At 40.4% G+C, this 17,995-nt stretch overlaps 1 protein-coding gene across 21 annotated transcripts in view; it reads right to left on the reverse strand.

Annotated features, from left to right (window-relative positions):
- The window catches only part of OBSCN (obscurin, cytoskeletal calmodulin and titin-interacting RhoGEF), a 200,480-nt gene that overhangs the window by 39,701 nt on the left and 142,784 nt on the right, over window positions 1-17,995 (reverse strand). For 20 of the 21 annotated variants that reach the window (XM_068405371.1, XM_068405372.1, XM_068405382.1 and 17 more), the window contains 8 exons: window positions 17,704-17,868; window positions 15,989-16,147; window positions 14,554-14,731; window positions 13,161-13,274; window positions 12,290-12,457; window positions 11,912-12,014; window positions 11,210-11,339; window positions 10,101-10,206 (listed from right to left, as the gene is read on the reverse strand). In XM_068405371.1, the coding sequence (XP_068261472.1) occupies window positions 10,101-10,206; window positions 11,210-11,339; window positions 11,912-12,014; window positions 12,290-12,457; window positions 13,161-13,274; window positions 14,554-14,731; window positions 15,989-16,147; window positions 17,704-17,868 (1,123 nt within the window). Of the gene's footprint in view, window positions 1-3,653; window positions 3,697-10,100; window positions 10,207-11,209; window positions 11,340-11,911; window positions 12,015-12,289; window positions 12,458-13,160; window positions 13,275-14,553; window positions 14,732-15,988; window positions 16,148-17,703; window positions 17,869-17,995 lie in introns of all 21 variants that reach the window. The other variant, XM_068405387.1, reaches the window with a different exon arrangement.

Genomic DNA, 17,995 nt, shown 5'->3' on the forward strand with positions numbered 1-17,995 from the left:
CCAGCTTTTGGTGAAGCGTGTCATTTTGGAAGGGACACACACGCAATGCACACACCCACATGCCCATCTCCACTTACTTTCTGATCCAGGGAAAACCTCAGTGCTCTTTCCCTCAGGTGCATCCTAGCTCCGTTAACCTCCTTGAGTGCATGAACACACAACGAGTATGTCCAGCTAAGAAATGTTCTTCTGGATGCTGCTACATTTCCTGTGCTTATGTTGACCACATACTGTGCTACTTTGCACCCAATATAGCAGTTTCACCCAAAGATTTTACACACTCAGGGAGTTTAACCTTTTCCTGAGCACCTTTAACTCAAATCCTGGCTTCATAAAATTCAATGGCAACACACCCTTTATCACAGTAGGGTCAGCAGTTTCTTCTTTTTAAACAAATGTAATATATCTCTATTTTTTTCATTAAAGACTTTTGAGAACAGAGATCTGCGTTTTCACATGCAGAGCAGTTACATTAAAAGGGATATTTGGAGTTATGCAGAGCAGTTATATTTAGAGACCAGGAAAATAAAGTTAGAGCATTTCCTGCAGAGTCATCTATGCCAAAATGTGCTTATTTTTACTCTTCATAACACCATTATTGCAGACACAGCCTGATCCTACAACCACCAATTGACATGGGAGTACCAAATTGATCTGGGATGCATGATTACAATTTCTCAGCATATTTCTGCTGGCCTTACTTTAGATTTTTTGAGGTATCCAAAGCAGTTGAGACTTCTTAGCATCCTTGTATAAATACACAGCTGGTGTCAAAACAATCTTCTGCTCCTATCCCAGGACAAACTTTGACTTTAAATGAGCTACAGATGAAATTGGATCAAATAGCTTTAAAATCTGGGGACAGGAACACCTAAACCCAGACTTCAGTGCTCTTAATTTATATGTTTAACATGGAGATTTTCCTGCAGGTTTTTCAGTGGTATTTCCTACACGGAAAAACTTGAAGGTAAAGACAGTGTTGTCTTTGCAAGCACAAGGAAGCTGATGCTCTACAGTGCTGGTTCAATGGAGCTAACAGGCAAAGCTGATTTTGTTTCTGTGTTGAGATTCTGTCCTACCTCCAAGCAATGGGATAAAAAGAAAAAGACCTAACTGAAGGGTAAAGACAATGGCCTGAAGTGGAGAGGAATGATTATGAATCAAGATAATAGCTTTTTCATTTCTCTCTTTCTCCTCACCAGCCTCTAGTCACAGCCACACAGAGCTGAATGTCACCAGCTCTGCTCTCCAGCTGTCTCTGCTCTGGCTCTTTCATTGAGATACAGAGAAGGGTGGAAGGAGTCCTTGTGAAAGGAGAGTCTGTTTCTCCTGTTGCATTTGTCTAACCATCATGGAAGACTAATCCTCTTAGATATCTTGTAGCCTTACTCATCTATTGGTCTGATTTTTGGAGACTGGTAATGCCTTCGTCTATGTAGAACAGATTTCTTTCCACCATCAATCTCTCTCTGAGGATGCGGTGAAGTCCAGGACTGGATCAGCTACAGTATAATTTCTTTTCCTCTGGAGCACCCTCTCTACTACTGCTCATTTCCACTGCTTTACTCTTTCTCCCAGCTTTATCAGCTTTTTTCTCTTCCTCCATCCCATGTTGGGCTTATCTTCTCTCTGACACTGCTATAGAGCTTTAAGGTCTATGCAGACCCTTCATAATGGCTGTGGTGCCTTTCTGAATTACACAAAACTAAATTGTTTAGAGATAAAGATGAGAATTAATCCATGTGTGTTTACACTAGACTTTGCTTTACATTGCAAATTAAAATGCTTATATAGACATTGTTCAATCCTATCTCTAAATTATCTGTTATTTTCTGCGAGTAATTTCAAAGCTGTTTCTGTTGCTCAGCTCACTACACGTTAAGGAGAGCTGGAACGTACCCTTAGAGACTTGTTTCCAAACTTCACCCCATCACTATCCCACCTCCCAGCTGAGTTCATGACCTCCCCCACCAGCAAAAGGAGAGGATTTTCTGTTGTTCTGAGATACCACTCATAAATGTACCCACCTCCTTTGGGGCTGCAGCCCTTAATTTAGGAATCACTTCTAGAGCTGTCCAAAGAAATAGTCTATGGAATTTACATGTCAGAAATTTAGAAATCAGCTTAACTGATGGTATTTTGTATTAGTTTAATATTATTTAATCAACCAATATTAATACTGCTGTTTGTGATCTGGAATCATGGAGGGAAAAGGACTATCAGCTGACTGAGGAGAGATGTGAAATAAAAGCATCTCTGCAGGTGATTTACAGGCACAGAGATGTAGACAGATGAGATTTACTAAGCTTTAGACATGGTCTGGCTCTGAGTGTTTCCTTCTTGCTCATTACTTTCTCAGGATGTTTCTGAATATGATATCAAAAAATATTTCTCTGTTTAGCTACTCCACTGATATCTGAACCCTGGTCCTTGAGATGGTACAGGCAGAAACACCTTCATCCTCTGGTCTTTGCATGGTAAAAAAGTCTAATGTAATGACTGGAGATGTTAACTGAACTGATGTGCAAGAGAGAGGGGCAAAGGCAGAACCCGTTCCTGCCTCTCCTGTCTGCTCTTCTCCTAATCAAGGTGGAAGCTGCTAGGAGGGGGGACATGTCTTCTTATAAGCCACTGTCTCCAAATGGGCTAAGTGCATGGATCGTAAGAAGTAGTCATCATAGAAAATAATAAAAGAGATAAAAGGTAACCAACCCTTAACCATGTTTTAGCTGTCATTTCACACATCTTCCTCATCATCTAACAAAAGTCAAAGAAGTCAACTTTAGCGTCATGTCCAAGTCAAAGACTGGTTTTAGCAATAGTACAACTCTTGAGGGAATGCACTGTCCCAAAATATCCATTGTGTAGTCACCTACTAGCATTAGGACATGATTTGAATAGCTTGGAGGTATTCTCAAGGCCTAGCACAGAAGGACAATGTCCCCCTTCCAGCACAAGAAACAACTTTATTATGTATTTACTTATGATACTTAAAAACAAGAAGATACATTAAGATTTTAATGGCTGATGAGATTCTGGTCTACATATGACTGAGAAAGTACTGCTTTTTGCTGCAATTAATCTTTGTATGTTATAAGCACCCAATATAAACCAGGCTCAAAGTATCCAAAAAGACCAAGTCATTATCAATCAGGACAAAATTTCATATTAGGAATATAGAGACAGAAGGGAATAAAAATGTGCATCTTCCTTCTGCTTCATCATAAAAGGCTTTCCTGAAGAATTGAAAATAGAAAGCCAGAAGAAATCAGTGTAAGCTTTGAGATATTTGTTAACTTTGTACATTTTATCAAGTAGCCAGTTCTCAAAGCTGGTTTCTATTCAACATTGAGAGTCAGACTCTACCTTCTTGAACTCTCGTGGAACTTTGGCAGCATTCAGTGGAATTTTTTTCGTATGTAATTTCATAAAAATACTGACCCAGGCTGTGTCTAACACTAGTGCTGCTATTTTTTGAAAGGGATAGCAAGAATTTTTTCAGGTGGTCACTTTGCATAACACAGAATACCATGAGATCTGGTGGGATGGGAATGAACACACTTGCATGGCCAATAAATGCAAGCTTGTTATTGGATCATGCATTGGCAGCAAGGCAAAACACAAATGTTAAAAAAAAAAAAATCAGCACTTACATGATGATGGTTTTCTTGGGCACTTTAGTCTCTTGTTCAGTGACTACAAAGAAAACAGTATGAACACCATGGGGTTAAAGAAAGGCAAAAGCTGAAATGATTAAATTAACTTTGCTCAGTTAATCAAAATAAACTGGAGTGAAAAAAAACAACTGTACCATCCCATCCATGCTTTCTGTGGTTATTTCTAGCATCATCTTTAGTGTTTCTCAGAGTGCTCTCTGAACAGTGAATGATTTAGCTTTGAAATGAAATATTTTGTGGAGAACAATATTGCAAAATCTGTTTATTCTACTATGAGATTCTGACAATTTTGTTTGGCTGGTCAAAGCTAGAAAACAAGGTCCTTTTATTTTATTTATTATTTTTTTCCCTATAATACTATAGTGATGGTGTGAGAAACCTGAAAATGCCTTGATCTGGAAAATCCTGGAGAGACAAAATTCTTTAAACTGTGATTTCACTTACTAGAAAAAGAATTTCCCTAAACACTGAACAGTTTCCAAGCTTTTGTGAACTAGATGCAAAATCTAAGCTGATAGCAATGGAAACTAAAATCATTATCATCAGTACAGAAAATCAGCATCAGAAAAAAACCCTAGGAAACCCAGGAGCCCTGTAATACACCTATGTCTACTCCGTATCTTGTTTGCAATTTTTCCTGCCCCTTGTTCCATAACAATCTAGAAGCTGCTGATGCATATCAAGATCAAAAGGAAAGTAATGATTTAATGATTTTGCAAATGTTTCTTAAAATTGACATTTTTAAAAATAAGGAAGATACCATTTGAGGAGCTAATAGAGATTTTCGTCAGGTTCCCATCCTATCTGCTGGAATAAAATTAAGCCACTATTTCAACTAGACTTCTTTGAACACACGCAAAACTGCTGAACCTATTTGAGATCTAGAAAAAACAACAGCAAGCCCCACTTTTTATTTAATAAACTAGTAAAGTTTCTAAAAAAAACCTTAATTTAATCTCCAAGTAATTTGTCCAGCAATTGGTTTGCAATCTTCCAGCCAGCCTATAAGAAATAAGCTCTGGTAATTTTCAGTTGGTACAATTGAAAGTGAACTGCAACTTAAAAATTCACCTATAAAATCACAAATAGTTCTTGCCCAGGGGACTTGTAGTATCTGTATTATTTAATGACTTATGATTAGTGCTGATACTTTCAATAGTGTCCCAAAACTGCACTGACTGAAAATTAAGAACACATTTACAATATTAGATGGAATAATATAATTTTCCTTCCACTTAACTTCCAAGGACTCTTTTCTGCTGCTAGGTAAAACAAGAAATCCCACCATAATGAAAAAGAATTTTGTGTGAATGTTGATGTTAACATCTGACCTAGAGCTCTATGTTTTCTTTGCAGAGCCTTGTCTCATTTATGTATGTAAAAATCTGGAAGAATTTCCAATAGAGGCAAAGGAGTTACTGCAGAATTAGGTGGGTTTAAAGAAAATCTGTTTGGAAATTAGAGTTTATAGCTTACTGGCTACGTAAAGGGCAAAATTATTTTCAAATGTTTATCTCTGAGCACAATTACAATATAACCATTTACCTATCCTTAGTTAATATTTTTTAAATAATTCAAAACCTTTTTCAAATGGTGGAATGATAATTACACAGTGATGGAAGATGAACTGAGTGCTTGAACAATTTACTGCACTCAGGTTAGAAATTTTCACTGAATATTTAAACCCTTAAATCAATATTGTGCAATTTTTACATAACTTTTAGAAAAATCTCATCAAATCATATCATGAGATTAATCCATAAAGAGGAAGAGTATCAGTTCTGATGTAAATAGGAATTAATTTGATTATACACCAAAACATAGGGGTTTTAATCAATTATTTTAACAGCAATGTTATTTAGATGATAATTAAATATGTATTTAATGAAATCTCCCACTGTCTGTAAGAGAAAGTCTCTTTAATGTTTACTCTGTTAATGTCTGTTCTTGCAGTCCTCCCTAATGACATCAGTCGCAATATTTCTATATATAGCAGATGTCAAAGGGATTCAGTATTCAAAAATTCAGCAGGCCTGGGATGAGAAAGCTGTAAATGGCATATGGTAAATGGGTCCTGATGACTTGGGGTTTAGTGCACGACAGATCAGTTTTGTATGTGCTATCCAAGGTGTGAGGGAGGATTTAAGCAATCCTATGTGAAGAATAGAACCACATGAAAGTAGGATGAGAGAATTTGGGTTTCTTTTTTTTTTTTCCCTGAGAGGAAAATATTCTGCATCCATTTTAGCACCGGATTTATCATTTCAACTTGTTCAATAGCATTTTAGGAAAAAAGCTTTGCAAAGCAGGAGCCCCTGATAAGCAGGTTAAAAGCTGTAAGCATTAGGGTCAGCCAGTGCTTCTATAGGACTAGACTCCTCTTTGGTTAATACGTTAAATCATTGACTTACAAGTGATGAAACATTTAGGATAAGTCAGTTCTTGTTGCTCTGAATGGATGAAAGATGGTTTATGGCCTTTATTACAAACTTGAAGTCTGCTTTCTCTGCTCACAGAAGCATGAACTTATTTTTCCTTCACAGTACACACTGCTGGCATAAACCACGGGAGCACTGCTCTGCTTTCACCCTTCTGCTACACTTAGGAGATTAATCTGCAAGAGGGGATGCACAAATCTGACATGAACTGCTAAAGCTAACCTTAAAATGAGCAATTCATGGACATAACCATTCATGGACCAATGGTTATTAGACATTGGAAGGGGCTGCCCAGGGAGGTGGTGGAGTCACCATCTCTGGAGGTGTTTAAGAAAAGACTGGACATGGCACTTAGTGCCATGGTCTAGTTGACATGGTGGTGTCAGGGCAATGGTTGGACTTGATCCCAGAGGTCTCTTCCAACCTGATTGATTCTGTGATAACACTGTTTCCTAAACTCTATGACTGAACTGCAAGTGTTTTGCACTCATTCAAAAAAAAGAAAGGCTCCACTCCTGGAGTGACTGGGGTGGTTGTAAAGGCAGATTGTGCTCTCTTGAATTTGCACTGAAAATCCCATGGCCAGCCCAAAAATAGGATTAACTGACTGATAAATATCCTAACTATCACCCTAACCAGGGAAGTTAAAAAGGTCAGGGGAACAAACACCTATGCCCTGTTTCTTCAGTAAAAGGGTAGCACTGAGAGACCTAATGCTCCTCTGTGTTTTAAGGCAATCTTCCATTTGAGAGCCCCAGAATATTCAGCTTTTCCTTGCAAGGTGGGTATTACCAAACAAGGCAACGAAATAACTTGCCCAAAGCTCTGCACAAGATCTAAGGCAAAACTATGAAGAGATTCCTGTTGCCTGGTTGTAACCACGCTGGATGTTTTTCTTTACAGTTTTTCTTGTCTCCACTTGCGTAACTGACTCCTTCCCCTACTATTGACTGTCTCATTATACACCCTGGACCTGTCTGCCCAGGTGAGAATGCAAAACCTTTCAAAAATGAACAGGTTAGTGAGCCTGGGATGAGTGAATTGCAATAGTAACATGTTAAAAAGAGATGCCAGAGCCATCAGCCCAGGTCTGATGTGTGTAGGTTAAGTAGCAAGGTGCAAAGCAGACAGTCAACTTGAAGTCAAAGAGAAGGATCTTCTTTCGGTGACACTTTTTTTTAAGTGTCTGAAATTCTTCCAATAACCACAGAAAAAGGATTTTTAAAGCAGCTCTCCATTGACTTCAGTGCAGCGACCAGGTGTAGCTGAAGGCAGAACTCAGCGTTTCAGGCTTGCAGCCCAAGCTGTGGGTGCTCCCAAGGGGACCCCTTAGCCCAGTGGTTTCCATCCTTTTCAGATTTGGTCCTTCCAATGGATCAGCAAGTTCTCATAGTGTGAATTTAAACCTAATGACAAGAAGTTTGGTTTTGAGACCCATGGTGTTGGACTGTGGACCATCACTGACTGCAGGTCTGGGCTTGTAAACCACTGTACTAATGGTACCCCAAATTGTGACAGTAGGTTTGGTTCAGTATAATAAACAGTACAGAAAGGCAGGAGGAAAAAAACTAATATATTGCAACTAAAGCCCCTTGGGTGCCTCAGGAGACTCTGACAATAGTCATTCTGCAGAACCAACGATAAATCAGGTAAAACTTAGACCCACTGTGCAGGTGAGCTAGGAAACAGACACAGTATCTGTTTTCTGTTGTGATAGTACCACACAGCAGTAATGTTGTCCTCTTGGTGAAGTTACAGATAATCCCATTTTCACAAATAGAAGGATTGTAAGGATGGAAAGAGAAAGCCTTCATGAGATCCATCCGTCCTCCAGTTCTTTGCCAGATGAACCTGATTTTTCCATAGGTAGATCAAGGCTGGTTATTGATTCTCAAGAAAGCAACAAATTCCCTCCTCGGTCAAGTGCATTATGCCAAATGCATCCCTGATGTGATTCTGCTCAGAACAATCCTCTTGCTCCATGGATGAGCCTGCTCTTTGCTCCACCGGCCTGAAGCAGCTCTCCCTCAGTTTCTCCCTGGAGGTGACTCAGGGATCTATTTCCTTCCCTATTACCAAGTTCAAAGAATTGCACATCACAGATCAAAAACTACTTCATAATATTTCCGAAACTTCCAGACAAACTCCAATTATATTTCTTCAACCAAGCTCACGAAATTTTTTATTTATGACCGTAGGAATAAAAGCACATGGGTAATTCGGGGCTGAACATCTACATTTGCAACCCCAAGAGCACAACAATGCTTCTATCACTGTTTTACAGCCCTTGTTTGTTTTTATAACATCTTTTGCCTTGGTACAAGGGAACTTCATCAAGGTACACCACCCTAACAGTGATTTGTTTGTGCTCCTCTACATCCTGCATACAACTTATTTTTCCTCCCTTTAGGGCTCAGCAAGGACAAAGCGTTCAAGTACTTCAAGGTTTATCCTGCTGGAACAATTATATTGTTGCTGTACTACTAACACTACTAACATTCTCCCTGTAATGCTTTTGAATGATTTGATGGTACTCTGGGAAAGGACTACAAGGAAAGCAAGCATAAAACCAAGACAAGTGAGTACGTGGATCAGGATACTAATCTTAACAGCCTGTTGTGTCTGAATCTTCTTAATGTAATAATACAACATTGGTGTCTACAGAGGACTGGCCCAAAGGTCCATCCAGACCAGGACCCTGTCTCAGACAGAGCCAACAGCACAGGCCTGTGGAAAATGATGAAAAAAATGCGAGTGGAGTACCATTTTCCCTGAATATTTCTCTAGACTCCAGTCATTTGCTGCTCAGCAGCTTCTCGAGTCAGAATGCGTTTGTATTTGATGGCTCTCACTTGAATGTTGATAATAACAATAACAGTTAAAAGCACAACTGAACCCTTGTTACTACCACAAGACAACGTGAAAACACTGAAGATGAGGAAAGAAGGTCCTAGAGTTGTTGGCAAACCTCTGGCTTTTGTTGGCCATGTCTCCACTAACCACATCTGGGACAGCTCTCTGGCATCAAGGTTCACTGCCATGGAACAGTCTATGCTTATCTCAGTCCACTCTTTACCCTCTAAAACAGTAAGCTATCTGTTACCTATTATGAATGGTCCCTTGGTTATCTCCTGAACTGCTGCTGGGACCTGTTTGAGAGAGGCAGCGCTGGCTGGGTCATGATCAGCCAGCCAAGAACACTTCTGAGATGTACGAAGAACCAATTTCCTACACCGGGAAATGTCTCTTATGCAGAAGTAGCCACTGATCTAAACTCAGTTGTGATGGGTTTTATAGCAAGCCTAAAATGCTGCTTGTGGAAATCCCTTCGATAAGAAGGTAACTTTAGGCAGTCGCATCCTAAAGGTGTTAAGAGATGCGTTGTTGGATGGGTATGAAATCAGTCCTTAGCACCCTAACAACTCAGGTGAAACATGCAGAAAAAAAAAAGGAATGGGACTCTCTATGTTGTGTGTAATACCTGAACAGTCCTAATGGACAAACTAATATTGCTCAGGATATACTGCTGTCAGTTCTGCTCTCTCAGTCATTCCAGATGGTCTTCAGTGGTATTTCAGAAATGATCACAACATGCCTGCAGCTTTACTTACTGGCCCCTGGTTTTTCTCAGCAGTATGTAACTCATGTTCTGCCAGGCTGACACATGTTTTCATGTGTTCCAACAGGAATAAAAACATTTTTCTTGCACTAGTGGTGGTGTGACATACCCTTCGTTTGCTCCTCCTTTTTCATATAATGCTTTTATGAACATTATATGATGAAGTTGATTTGCCAGGTTTGGAAATCAACAGATGGTGATGGGCATAGAGCTGAGCTGCAGTATACCCATGCACATCTCCATAGACATACAGATACGTGTACACCAACAATCAACATGGATAAGATGGCAAATATATCCGATCCTCAATGAGATGGTTTTAGAGTAATTCACTGACATACTTACAGAGCTGGTCAAGGATCATACCTTCTATGGTAATGGCTTGGTCTCCTCTCCTCTCCTGGGTCAGGGCTGCAGCACTGTGATGGTAAAGTTCTGCTCCACTTTTTGCAGACCCTAATCTGTTCACCAGCTAAAGAGAATCATGCAGTACCGAATGAACGCCGGACGTTTTTGTACAATAAAACCTTCCTATACTACGCTACAAATTCATTGCAGTTACATGACAACAGGAATGGATGAAGATGTGACCCCAAACCAAAGCTAGAGTTGAACACATCGCCGCTCAGTGTAGTTCATGGTGATGCTGTATGGCATTTCAGTGGTAATTAAAGAGGGTTTTTTTGTTTATCATCCATTAATCCACTGAGACTTATTCAGCCAAGGGAATATTGGATCTTGGGATCTTAGCTAATGGCAAATGCAAAGTAATGTGATTTTGCTAAAATTCTAGTAGAAGTCTTTAAATTTTATCAAACTTCCTAAAAGTTTCTGTGGAATAACTGTGAAGTTGCTGTGAGCTGAGCTGTTTACCATGGGTCAGCTGACCTATGCTAATTTCTTAAATCAAGGTCAGCTGCTTTTATTGCTGAGCCCTGAGAGTTTATTACTATTTTATTACAATGAATGCATAGACTATGACTAATTTTTAGAAAATATTTTACAGCACATTTATTTTATTAGATACTTTCATGCATGCTTGCTAAATAAACAGGAATTTCTGTGGTTTACACTTCCATTTAGATTTAATTTCTTTCTTTTGACTTTGGATGGTTTCTTTGTGCAGCATGAATCTATTCTAACTTAAAGATGGTCCAGAAATAAAACGTCACCTCAGAATGGTCCTAAACTTTGTAAGAGCTGCCTCTAGAGATCTGGATCTGAATTTAAGCTCAGAACAAGCTCATTCAATTATTATTTGAACCACCAAAATCTCAAATCAGAATATTCTGAAGCTTTTGGATGTTCACAATCCAGATCTAGTTCAGGAGAACCTGACTTGTATAAACTTTTTTCATATTGCAGGCAGCAGCAATTACTCAGACACTACTCATGCAATGGATCTCTTCTAGTAACATGAATTCTTCTGTCTACGTTGTGTCAGACAGCAGATCTTTAAATCTCTCTGAACTTACCTCACATTCATAGTGTCCCATGTCTTCATTGGAAGGGTTCTTGACCACCAGGACTATTATGCCACTCCGTGGTTCACTGAAAGTCTGGTATTTACCTGTGTCCTTCAACAGTACACCATCTTTGTACCATCTGCATGCGGAAAACACCAAGTTTAAGCCAGGAAAAAATATGCAGTGCCAAGAAGTCTCCAGCTCACTGATCCATCTATCAGACCAGTGGGCAAACAACTCAAGAGTTAAACATTAGACAGAAGTTTGGATCTGGGAAGGTAGGTCTACAGGTGGGTAGATCACGCATGAATACTGAACTGCACAGGTTTATGAGATTCTTCTCACAGTGCTTCTAATCATGAGAAGCTGTGCTGGGCTTTTTGTCAGAATACCCCAGACTGGTGGCTGATAAAATAAATTCAAGTGTAAGGAAAGGAGGATAAAGAAATGATAAAATGTTGTTAGGGTATTAGGTCTGATACAGCCCTATGTCAGGGATTATCTGTAGGTATTTCTTTCCAGATGCTAGCTAGAATAAATTGCTGAGAATCTCAGGAATGTCAGGATCAGGAAGAGCCAGCATTGGGATGGGGTTCAGGTGGAATACACAGAGAAGGAAGGGTCATAACCTTGACAGAAAGGGCAGGAGGCTCATCTGACTGTGCAAAATGGGAAAACAGGATTTGTTCCAGTGTGACTTGAAGAACTAACCTGATTTGAGGCCTAGGTGCTCCTTCGATAGTACAGGTGAACTGAGCATCTTCACCCTCAAAAAAATAAGCATTTCTAACCTTGTTGACAAACCGTGGTGGCACTGAAAAACAAGGATAAGTGTAGCTAGTAGGTGGAAATATGACCAGATACAAAGGATGTGTCGCTGACCAGATAATTCTCATGATGTCTGCACACAAGACACTGAAGACCATATTTTTTGACACAAGAATAATTGACTACACCTGTACATCAAATAATTTTTTAAAAATATTATCCAGTAGATGTTATACTGATCTTCTGGAATGTCTTAATATTGATGTTTAAGGTATTACATAGCACACCCCTTTAAAATGATGCATCTGTGCAGAACTTTACCTTGAACAAGGATCTTTCCTAAGGTACTGGCATTTCCAGCAGGACTGGAAGCAAAGCACATGTACTGTCCTGAGTCAACACCTGTTAGGTTGTCCAAGATCAATGTGCAGGAACCGTCAGGATCTTCAATTATAATGTGATGGGGATCCACCTCCACAGGCTTTCCATCTTAAAGACAAAGGGAAAAAAATTTTTTGAATAGCTTTGTATCAGTTATGTTTTCTCCTTGGGAATTTCATCCAGCTTTTTGTCTTGATAGGACTGAGAGCTCTATTTGCTTTATTGCAGCTGATGTCAGTAGTTGAGGAATGAGCTCTTCATCCAGCTTTCTATAAAATATCCTCTGGGCAAAGTGCTCTTGAGAGACCTCATACATCATCAATCCTCATTTAAAAGGGAAATTCTCCCAGAGTGTGTTCTGTGCAGTTGTAGCTCTGATTTGCTAGCCAAAGGAACACCTCCAAAGTGACTGTAAACATGCAGAACAGATCTTTATAAGGTGTGAACTTATAGCAAAGCTGTTTCTTCTGCAATACAGTGATGCTGGGGAAAAAAGCGTGTCCTCACAGCAGCCTGTGTTATGACATGCAAACATCTAAGCTAGTTCCAACAATTTATTAATTTACTAGAAGTTGTCTGACTGTGACAAGATGTGGATTCATATGGGCTAATAGGCAAACTTGAGATCAGGCAGGGTATCTTAGCTCACAGAAGGATCTACATCACTTGGGTTGTTTAGTAGCTAACTTTAAGACTAGACTTTGGTATCTCTAGGTGGTCAGCGTTTAGATTACCCACTAACCAATTAGCGCAAAGCAGTATAGACTGAGAACAAATTTGAAGGGTGCATTTCATGACTTGCTGCTCATACCTTTGTACCAGCTGATGGATGGCTTGGGAGCTCCCGTAACTTTGCAAGCCAGCTTGACTGTCTCTCCCAGCTCAGCTGTACAGTCCGCCAGTTCTTCCTCAAAGTCTGGAGGTACTGAAACACCAGAATAAGCATGTTAGTCCAGAGGAGGGGGGGTCTGTCCATAGGATGGCTGCTGCAAAGATAAGAATAGGTATAATTTTTGCAAATCTGTGAGTTTCAGAATGGAAAGCTGAACAGGAAATTTTAGCAGCTGATGACTTTCCAGGTGGCATGCTGAGACTAAACTCAGTCTGCCAAATGTCTGTTGTTGGCTATAAAGATGGACTATAAGAAAAATGGGATTTGTAGCTACCATTTGTAGCGTATACCTGGACAATAAAGATCTAATATCCCCGCTGATAAATTTCGTGGATAGAAAATTGGTGGAATTTCAAATGACAGTGAGGACGAAGCACCCTGAATGACAAGACAAAAATCCAAAGCAAACCCATGTTCCCTGACACAGCAACGTAAGCCAGAAGTCAAGTGAAGGGTTTGGTACCCAACAAAGTCACAGGGGGCTTTATACTGGTGTCAGCAGAACTATGGGTCACGTCCTGAGACTACTTTTCTCACTGGAGCCTGATGCTCTTACTGCAGTGGGCCAGGGCCTTTGTCACCAAATTGTGTGGCCATGTACCCTCTGCAATCCCTGCCAGATCAAATGCACCTCTAGTGCCAACTTTGCAATTTGTGTTTTAGAAGTTTCAATAATGTGTTTCTTTTCCCCAGTGACACACATTTTCTGGGCTATTTTGCTGGAAAACAACATCCTCTGCTTATTGACGAAAACATAGGAATATGAAGACAGCGAGCTGAGCAACCACTCCAGCCTCTGACTCTGAACCTCCATCAAAGGCAATCCACATCCCTTGAAAGAGCCAGGGATAGCCAGCTCTTCTCAGCTCATCAGCCTGCATTTTCCACGCTTGGGTTATGGATATTGAAGAGTAATCAGAAAGTTACTCATCTAGACAGGTCCTGCGGGACCTCTGTTGTGTAAATTTAATCTCTTCAATGATATACAGTCTTGGCTCTCTTGATGGTAAATGGAGAGAGTCAAACACCACTGTCCTATCCTGATGAAGGTGCATTCCTCAGCTCAGGTGGATGACCTAACACTGTTATAATCATTCCAGTTAAAGCTTACTGTGTGCTGTCAAGTCATGGGAGTTGTTATTTACAGCAGTCTGTGATGTGATTAAGGGAAAACCTCCAACCCTAGTTCAGTTCAAGAGGTGGCAGATGACCCTATATGGTTTCTCTCCTTCTTTTGCTAATCTCCTTCCTGAGTCAGGGAGAACACCCAAGAAAAAAATAGGCGGTTTGGGCTCTCTTGGGCCATACTCACTCCAGACAGGCTCACTGATCCGTTGCTGTATGCCACAGATCTCCTTCACCCAGGAGTTCTTGATATTCACTGTACGCGCCTGAAGGAGGTACTTGCGGACCAAGTCTTCCCGTTCGTGCCAGACCTCAAACGCCCGGTCATCCCCTTCCACAAGGTCATTCACATCTATGTTGTTCAGCTGTGTGACAGAAGGACAAGAAAGTCAACACACATGCTGTGTTCTTAGGGCTGAATTTCAGCCAGAACCTTTCCCACAACTGAAATACCAGAGTTTAGGTCAGTTCAGATCTGCACCTAGCTTTGGTGAACCAGAACCATGTTCAACCAAGGTTTGAAATCGAAACAACTGCTAAACACCAGCAAGTCTCCTGCTGCCAGTGTGTACCCTCTTCAGTGGACATGAGTTGTGCCATTAAAACTATATTAGATGCTCCAACAGCAAAAGGGATAATTTATGCCGCTCTTAAAGATTTTCCAGATGCATGAGCAATACAACATGGCTTTGGCTGAACAGCAGTCAGGGTCACTTTGCAATCCTTTCCCCAGTATATTTGACTTTCTGGTTACCAGACATTTTCCTGGGAGTAATTATCACATTTCAGAAAATTAACATCCAGAATTAAAGGGTATCCCAAGGGTGGAACACACTGCCCCTACAGTGAAGCACTCTTGGGCCCAGGAACAGCACAATTAGGGATAACGTGGAAAGAAATTATGGAGCAGGCATTCTTTGGACAAAGCATCCCTTTTTTTTCTTGGAAGATAAAATCTGCCTGTGAATATCAATGAGGACAGAGATAAGGACTTTCAGAAGGTCCTGACTGGTCTTGGTCAAGAACTCCATGGGTTTTTGGTTGGTTGTTTTTTACTGGAGTTGAGCATCTACTGCCTTGGGAAAACGCTTTCTGCAATTTCTTGCAGTTTTAACCTGAGCCCTGGTTGTCTGAAGATGAGCTGGTCAAATCCTCTGAATTTTTCATTTCTAAACAGGAGTTGGTGTCAGGAAAGGACATAACCAGCAGAGAGGACCACTGGGAATTTAGCATATGACTAAAACAGCATTTCCTCCAAGTTACTACCAACATTACAGACTGCCAAAACTAAAGATATACAACTGCTAGCAAATACTCTAGACAGCAAAATTCACATCAATATCACATACTTATGCAGTTAACTCAGTGAGATGAATAAACACTTGTACATGTAATCTCATTGCTGCATAGTGAAAGTCCACCTATGCTTCTGATGGCTTCTGACACGTTTCTGACAGGTTTAACAGAGAGATTTTGAGATAGACATAGATTCTACTTGTGCTTCAAAGACTTTTGGAAACAAAGGAATAGCTCAAAAGGATTAGTGATGTGTCCAAGCTGGATATAAACATGAAGTTCTGAATGACAGAGAAATGCTCTAGGTGAGGATATAATGATCAGACCTTCATTATGTTTTTGAAGATGTAACTGTAGGTGTCTGTCTTTGTGTCTCGCTTTGGTTTGCAGATCACAATATAATTTTTGAAGAGGAAGACATGTCTTTTGTGTCCTTTCCATGCCATTCGAGCTCCTGGAGCTCCTTCCCACACAATGAAGTGTCCCTGATAGGAAAAAGAAAGAAGAGCACATAGTGATAAATCTGGAATAACTACTACAATGATGTATCACCATCATTTTTCAGTGAACAGAAAACAAGTATTTACTGTGACATCGTCACCTTATGTATCTCTGTTTTATCACGGCACAGCAGATTGTATCTAATGCTAAAAGTGATGCATCAGACTGACAGCACCAACAGGGGTGCACGCAGTGGTTGTTATTACATTGTCCTTTAAATGGTATTATTTGTTGCCAGAAAAATACAGAGCTCTTGTCACAGAATCACAGAATGGTTAAGGGTTGGAAGGGGCCTCTGGAGATCATCTAGTCCAACCCCCTGCCAAAGCAGGGTCACCCAGAGCACGTTGCACAGGGTCGTGTCCAGGCAGGTTTGAATATCTCCAGAGAAGGAGACTCCACAACCTCCTTGGGCAGCCTGTGCCAGGACTCTGCCACCCTCAAAGTAAAGAAGTTCCTCCTCATATTCAGGTGGAACTTCAGGTAGGCAAACTCTTGGAAGCAGAAATGCTAATGGAAAATTTCATTTTGTGTGTTATGCAGACACTTGATATGCTCACTTGGTGTCCTTCACCAGAGCAGGACATTCGTTTCACACACCTTCAGGCATATACAGCTTAGTTAGTGACATGGGTTCCCCCTTGGCATCATTAGGGAGAAGTAAGCACTCTTGGGGTGTGACTGGACTCTTTTTCAGGTGTCTAAATGTGGATAGATGAATGCCCACCAGAGTATCACTGTAATTTAGCCTTACAACTCCACTCAGCCATACACTCTGATTCTCATGGAAGACATAGGGTATAAAGAGGCAGAGTAAATGACTTGCCCAGCATGACACAGTAAGTCTACAAAGAAACAGGAATTGAGTAAGGGCGTTGAAAGTCCTAAACTAGTGTCTTAATAGCTGGGCTATCTTTCCTCTGTGCTCCTAAACCACACATCTGTTTCATGAGAGACCTGGAGGAGCACACAGGTCTTTTGAAGATACATGAACAGCTGTGGGAGAACATCCATAAGTTGATCTAATGTTTTCACATGGAGCACATGCAACATATGCTATGCTACCTTGTACCGACTTGCCCAGAAAACTAGGCTCTTTGAAAGAACTGTGTAAATTTGAAAACATGTAGACCAAAAAGGGTCAGTGAGCTTCTAACACCTGAGGAATCAACAGGAAAAACCCACTGATGCCAGTAATCTCAGGAGTTGGCCCATGTAGCTTGCCAATAATAAGAGAGGAGGAGGAAAAACCAAAATGTTTTAAAATCATGTGGGGGCCCAGAACAAATCTGTTCCTGTTTGATGAGTGGGTTGGAAAGGCAAATAACTATATTATGTGTGAATTACTCTGTAAGCATCTATGCTCTGGTGCGTCAAACCTTAATCAAGCTCAGAGACCCATCTCTCTGATCAGTAAGAAAGGCAATAAGCAAATATTCTCAGGTATGATTTCTAAAGGAGGTTCTTGTAGGACATGAGGCTACTCTAAAACTAGTGAAGGCATGCATAGCACTAGCACCGACTGAGAAATTCCAGTTACCTGTCGGATGGGTTCACCAAGGCTTTCCAAGGTCCCTGGATAGTTCTCAATGAGTGAGACATGGAGGTTGTTTTCTGCTCTTCTAGTGAGTGCAGACACAATGGCATAAGCCTGCTCCAGCAAAGTGCAGTTTTGGCTGTTTCTTGCTTTGTTTCGGATTAATTCCTGTAGATGAATGAAGAAAAAGTTACTGAGCAGTCAAAAAAAAAAGTACATTTCCTGGATAGCCAAAGAGTTTCTCAGTATCTGTTCCAGCTCTTTCATCTGCCAAACTTTTATCTCATTCTTTCAC

The sequence above is a fragment of the Nyctibius grandis genome, chromosome 7 (genome assembly GCF_013368605.1).
Source record: "Nyctibius grandis isolate bNycGra1 chromosome 7, bNycGra1.pri, whole genome shotgun sequence".
NCBI lineage: Eukaryota > Metazoa > Chordata > Aves > Nyctibiiformes > Nyctibiidae > Nyctibius > Nyctibius grandis.